General features: G+C 40.9%; 1 protein-coding gene across 1 annotated transcript in view; it reads right to left on the bottom strand.

Annotated features, from left to right (window-relative positions):
• Window positions 1-3,719, bottom strand: part of LOC131314811 (calcium-transporting ATPase 1, endoplasmic reticulum-type-like) — a 7,709-nt gene extending 3,990 nt beyond the window's left edge. The window contains exons 1-4 of the mRNA XM_058343666.1: window positions 3,450-3,719; window positions 1,771-3,209; window positions 1,293-1,365; window positions 1,079-1,203 (exon numbers count right to left, since the gene is read on the bottom strand). Of these exons, the coding sequence (XP_058199649.1) occupies window positions 1,079-1,203; window positions 1,293-1,365; window positions 1,771-3,189 (1,617 nt within the window). The 5' untranslated portion in view covers window positions 3,190-3,209; window positions 3,450-3,719. The remainder of the gene's footprint in view (window positions 1-1,078; window positions 1,204-1,292; window positions 1,366-1,770; window positions 3,210-3,449) is intronic.
• Window positions 3,720-5,234: the final 1,515 nt, after the last annotated feature.

Genomic DNA, 5,234 nt, shown 5'->3' with positions numbered 1-5,234 from the left:
AGTGGATTGGTGATACCCTTTCAGCTTGATACAAGGGTACTCAAAAGTGTTCAATCAGCGAATGGAGGCCTGATTCTGGGTGTTCTGTATTGGTATTCTAGCTGCAGGAATGTGTTGGAAAAACAAAGACAGCCACAGGGGGAATAGGTGGTTTTAGTTGTGAAGATAAGAATTGGATAAACTACGGGTCAGTCCAAAAACTGCCCCTTAATTCCCATTAAGGAGTATGGCCATTTTTATTTACTTGCAAGTCTAGGAAGGAAAGTGTGGGCCTCTCCTTGATGGTGCATTTTTAGATTGGGCTGGAGTTCTTGGAAATATGGGCCAATTACTTGGACAGCTAGACTAGCCCGTAATTTATTCTTTAGGATTTAGGAATGTTTGAAACACAAAACACAAACTCGATCTAATGACAGACTACTATCTTCCGAATGAATGGGGAAAACAAAAATAAGATAGGTTTTTTCCTCTATTTGCATGAACTCCGGTGCGAGTATTGCATGCAGTGCGGGAGTGCGGGTGTCCAAGTGTCAGACCTTCCAAATTCTTTGTTGGAATATTGCATCCAAAAGTTAGCTATGGTTATGGAAAAGCATCCTTAAACACTCATTTGTAAAGTATTTCATGCTAGATAGCATTTTAAATTTATCTGAATAGGTATTTGAAATAAAATTGAACCAAGAAAAGCTACAAAGGCAACAAACATTTCTTTTCTAGCTAATGAAACTGAAAATCACGTCATTAAAGAGGGTTGCGCCAAGATCTCCTGGTCCACTTTCTTTTGATCTTTGAGCACCCATTCACCAACTCAGCAACTCTTCCCAATTGATGTTCCAAGATGAATCTCCAACAACGTATCAACTAGCAAAGTACGAAGCAAGTAGATGGAGGAAATTGAAGTAGTGACTCAACGATTGCACAATATATTAAGGTTCTACACTTCTCAGTAAACTGAAGTAATTTGTCTCCTATCAGAAAAACTATTTCTCCCACATGCCAAGATATTGAAGATAAATTATTAAACTACACAGGATTCAATGCAAGAAGAAAGATGAAGATATAGAGAAAAGGGATACACCTTTACAAGCAATGACTTTCCTCCAGAGGAGCTAGAACTCGTAATAACTCCCATAGATTTCCTATCACGGTCAAACTCAAGAGTGGCAATCCGTCTTTCAAGCTTACTCCATGTTTGACAACAACCTTAAATGCATAAAAGTACATGGAAATACATCAGAAGCCAAGCAAACATCATTAGTAACAACATAGAATATGTTGTGCATGTAACTTACGCAGGACATCAGCATAACGTGAAGATGTACCAAAGTCCAACCCATCAGGAAGTCCCATTTTCTCAACCATCACCTGATGACACAAACAAGCACAATACAACAAAAACAACAACCAGCACCTTCACTACATATTTGAATGGAGAAGGAGCCTCGGTCTAGCAGGCTCTGCAAACGGTTTATGAATAGTTCAATCATGCTTATGATAAAGCAAAGCTGCGAAAAAGAAGTTTAACACAAACACGACTTACTCTTACGGTGTTACCAACGAAATAAAGTCTGATTTATTGAATAAAGTTTCAAGGATAAAATCCATAGCCAGATCATTTAGTATTTTAAGTTTTGCAATTTTGGCAATTTTTATACCCTATTAAGTTCCAATGCATGTTGTAAGCTTCATAGTGTTAAGGTAATTCTCTACCGAAGGTAAAAGAACTCAACTTCAACCCAGTAAAAAGAAGACAAAGCAATAAGATCTCACCTTCAATGCTGCCTCAGTTGGCATTCCACTAGCGACATAGTGATTCCCAGATTGTTCGATGCCAGCATCATTACACACAGTTGCAATCTTTGCAATCATTTGGAGATTAACATCCATACGACCCACAGGCCAGTTTTGAATTTTCCCGTCCAAAGGATTATAAGTTGTCCCATCCACATCAAAACTCCTGACAGCACTCGGTCTGGAACCCATAGCCACAAGCTTTGCAACCGCCATCTGATTTGTAGTCAAGGTACCCGTTTTATCGGAACAGATCACGGTTGTGCAGCCAAGAGTTTCAACACTAGGCAACTTCCGAACAAGTGCATTCTTCTGAGCCATCTTCCGCGTGCCCAGGGCCAAACACGTCGTTATAACAGCAGGTAGACCTTCAGGAATGGCGGCCACTGCCAATGCCACCGCGATCTCAAAGTAATAAGTGCACTTCTCAAAAGAAAACTTAAAATTCTGGGGCCACCCGTTGACATACTCCCAAGTGAGAAAGTACTTCAAATTGATAAGCCATACAACAGCACAGATAACACCGATTATAGCTGTGAGAGCCTCTCCAAATTCGTTCAGTTTCTTCTTCAAGGGCGTATCTTCCTCACTTTGCGACGCCTCGTGGATCTGCGAATGTACCTTGCCTATCTCAGTACCCATTCCAGTCTGAGTAACCAAACAAATACAATTCCCATTCACCACTGTGGTCCCAGCAAACACCATACATTTCTTTCCCTGAATATCCGTATCTTCCGGAACCGCCTTGGTAGTCTTACTAACTGCTTCACTCTCTCCGGTCAACGACCCCTGCTCAACCCTAAGCGTGGAGCTAATCAGCGTAACAACCCTCATATCCGCGGGGACTTTGTCACCTACCCGGAGCTCGACAATGTCTCCAGGAACAAGCTCTTTCGCAGGCAAGTTCGTGATCTTCCTCCCGTCACGCACCACAGACGCCTGCTGCGATTGGATCTCTTTAAGAGCCTCCAATGCTTTCTCCGCGTTGTTCTCCTGCCAGACCCCGACAATTGCGTTCACAATCAGGATCAAGAAAATCACCAGAGGCTCCACGAACGCCGTGATCTCCATCTCCCCTCCCTCATCGCCGTCATACCACGCCAACACAAACGAAATCACCGCGGCAGCCAGTAAAATCCTCACCAGAGTGTCGTTAAACTGATCCAGAATCAATTTAAATATCGACGGCCCCTCATGCTTGTCCAGCTCGTTCCAACCGTAGATCTGCCGCTTCTTGTCCACCCCTTCCGCCGACAATCCGTACTCCCGACTCACCAGATACTTCTCCTCGCATTCCTGTACATCCTTAGCCCACGCGGGGAAATCCTCTACGCTAGACAATGAAGATTTAGTCCCCGAGTCCTCCCTTTTCCCGTAATCCTGCCCTCCTTTACCCATCTAATCCACAATTTCAACACCTATCAATCGAAAACCCAATAGCAGTTATTACCTAACAAAAATTCGACTCAAATCACAGCGAACGAATTTCACGATCTGGTAATACAAGCTCACACACATCGAAACCCTAACAAGAAGTACGGCAATCGAAACATCAAGAGCAATCAATAAAATCCTAAAGAAACTAACAAACACGGGTAAACATTCGTGAAAATATATAGACAGGTGAAAATGCCGAAGAAAATAGGGTTTCCGATTACCAAAATTGGTGGAGTCGGCAGACAAGGTACGCTTGACTTTTCAACCGTTGCCTGTGTCTTCTTCGCTTTGGAAACTGTGGAGTGAGAATCAGGAAAACGGAGTGGGAAAAAACTGTGCTCTCTGGTTTGGTGTTATAAAAAAAAGGAAAAGACAATCTGAGCGCTCCAATAGTTTCCTCCAAGCTTCCTTCTCTCTCTCTCTCTCTCTCTCTCTCTCTCCCCTCTCTCTTTCTCTCTCTAAGATGGGAGAGTATTTAATGTGTGGAGTATGTTATTGACTCCTTTACGCATTCGCTTTTAGGGGTAATCCCATCGCATTCCACATAGTGCAACCAATGGGGAGGCGGCACGTGGCAAAGATGACAAAATTCTGCACAAGGTTTTTTTTTTTTAACTCACTTTTTAACTCGGGCTGCGCGACGTGGCGAGCGATGGGATGGTTGTGAGGGGAATCGAACTCGAGCGACTTGGATTTAGGAATTAATTAGTGTTTTTTTTTAATTTGAGAATGGGATTAATTATGTTTAAACGAACCTTCCTGGATCCTACCTCGTACTTTAAAAAGGGTTAAATCGCAATCATGACCCTCAGGTGCAGCATATTCTACTGGCAAGGATTCCGCTCATCCACGGTGTAGACTGAAATGTGCTGTCCGAGTTAAAACGAGCTCTTCTCGCGTCGTGTCATTTTATAATTGGAATTGTACACTTTTAAAAATTTACTAAGAAAATAAACTACGTCAAAAAATCTTGTTTATCGGACTTTAATCGATGAAATGTTTAAACATGTTTACGTTGCATAAACAGAGTTTAGTAGTACTTTGAAACACTGAATCAAAATTCATTTTTTACAATATGTATATATGTTTTGAAACCACGTCAATTGATATCTGATAAGCATAATGATTTGACGTGATCGATACTCTTAACGAGTTCTAAAAAGTAAACGATTCTGATCATAATCGTTAAAGTAAACTTAGAAAGAGCCTCTGCACTGAACTTGGACAGAACCCTCCGGTCTATATCACATGAATGAGGATCTAACTCCTTGTAATGTGTAATGATGCTGTTATTAAAATAGAGTCTTTGTTTCCCCGTGGAGAAACAAGGTGAAGAAGTGCCTTATGGTTCTGTGCAAGATAGTTCCCAAATGGGTATTAAAATAAAAGTCTCTGTTTCCCTATGAAGAAACAAGGTGAAGTGTCTAATGGAATTCTCTGCAAGTAGTAGTTCCCAAATGGGTAATATACCACGATTAAAGTTTACTCCTCAATTATGTACCTTCTTTTACCACTCTAGTTTTAGATTGTGTTTGAGTCAAGTATTTAAGATGATGTTTATGGGAAAAGTTTGCGAAAGAAATTAATTTTTGTGTAGCCATCTTGATAAATTGCTCTTGAAATCCACGTTTCATTTACAGACCAACTGAGGCTAGCTCAATTGGTCAGAACTCTTGCATCTCACTAGGAGGTCAGGAGTTCGAATATTTACACTTGTATGTAGGTGCTCTTCCTATAGAGAGACTTTTCCTTTTTTTTCTTCGTTTCTCTCCTATGACAGGGTTATTTCTTTACTTGAGTTGTTGGACTAGGTATCTTGTGGACTCTCATCATTTTGACGTAGTATCTCAGATTTCTACTTCATACATGAGTTTCTCTCTCCTATCAACTGGAAACCAAGAAGGAATTAGTATTTAATAGAAAGTACACCTAACTTCACTACTTAATGAGATGCCCTTTTATTTTCAATTATTTGTTGAGTTAAGCATCTTCTTTTTTGTGTACAT

Source organism: Rhododendron vialii, chromosome 13a, assembly GCF_030253575.1.
Source record: "Rhododendron vialii isolate Sample 1 chromosome 13a, ASM3025357v1".
Taxonomy (NCBI): Eukaryota; Viridiplantae; Streptophyta; class Magnoliopsida; order Ericales; family Ericaceae; genus Rhododendron; species Rhododendron vialii.
The sequence above is the reverse complement of the archived record's forward strand: the minus strand, read 5'-3'. Positions and strand labels throughout refer to the sequence as shown.